This window comes from Aptenodytes forsteri, unplaced genomic scaffold, assembly GCF_000699145.1.
Source record: "Aptenodytes forsteri isolate BGI_AS27 unplaced genomic scaffold, ASM69914v1 Scaffold162, whole genome shotgun sequence".
Taxonomy (NCBI): Eukaryota; Metazoa; Chordata; class Aves; order Sphenisciformes; family Spheniscidae; genus Aptenodytes; species Aptenodytes forsteri.
In genome coordinates this window covers 388598-389587 of record NW_008795132.1, presented here as the reverse complement: position 1 = coordinate 389587, position 990 = coordinate 388598, and the positions used below count along the sequence as shown (strand labels likewise).

Genomic DNA, 990 nt, shown 5'->3' with positions numbered 1-990 from the left:
TTTTTTTTTTTTTTTTTTTTTTTTTTTTTTTTTTTTTTTTAAGCTCACCCTCAAAGAACATGTGTATTTCAAGTTATTTTTAACCCCCCCTTCCCAAAAAAATGGAATATTGCCTTTTATACACGTTTTGTTTCTATGATCCAATTATGCTGTCATAAATTTGGGCGTATATAGCCTCTAAGCCTTTTAGTGGACAGTTTTACGAGCAATTGATGCCTTAGTCGTAAAATTTACGACCTCAGGTTTTTTATTATTTGCCCCGTATGGCCTATAAAAACCCAAGGCAAAAATCCTGTGAAACAAAAATCAAGAAGTGAAAGTTTTACCATGGCTCATGTGTAGTTTGGTCATCCAGGGGTAAATTTGTGGAGGTTGTTGCTGCTGCAGTTGTGGTCCTCCTTGTTGTGCTGTTTGCACGGGCTCAGCTTTGATTTCACCCGAGCTCTTAGATCTCTCCTCCAGCGCCGTGTTAGCACTCTTCTGACTGTAAATCCCGGGATTTAGGGATGCTTGATCGTCTCTGGCTAAAGGATGCCCTGAAGAACCCATGACCGTGCAGGAAGGTCGCTCGGGGTTAGCTCGGGGGGTTGCAGACATGTCCAAGCCGCTCAGGGAGTTGGCAGCCCCGGAGGAGGGGAGTGTGATGCTTAGATCCAAGCCACTGTAGCGGTACCTGGGTGACTGAACCTCAGGCACACTTCCATAATTTCCATAACTTTGCATGGCATAGGCAGGAACAGTGGGACTTTGCTTATAAAACGAATTGGCGACGTAAGAACTCATGGCGGGTTGGCAGCCCCGGAGGAGGGGAGTGTGATGCTTAGATCCAAGCCACTGTAGCGGTACCTGGGTGACTGAACCTCAGGCACACTTCCATAATTTCCATAACTTTGCATGGCATAGGCAGGAACAGTGGGACTTTGCTTATAAAACGAATTGGCGACGTAAGAACTCATGGCGGAGGAGGGGAGGGAAGAGGAAAAAAAATAA

The 990-nt window shown here is 45.3% G+C and overlaps 1 protein-coding gene across 1 annotated transcript in view; it reads right to left on the bottom strand.

The window, feature by feature from the left end:
• Nucleotides 1–783, bottom strand: part of HOXC5 (homeobox C5) — a 1438-nt gene extending 655 nt beyond the window's left edge. Inside the window, exon 1 of the mRNA XM_009278378.1 lies at nt 327–783. Within this exon, the coding sequence (XP_009276653.1) occupies nt 327–783 (457 nt within the window). The remainder of the gene's footprint in view (nt 1–326) is intronic.
• Nucleotides 784–990: the final 207 nt, after the last annotated feature.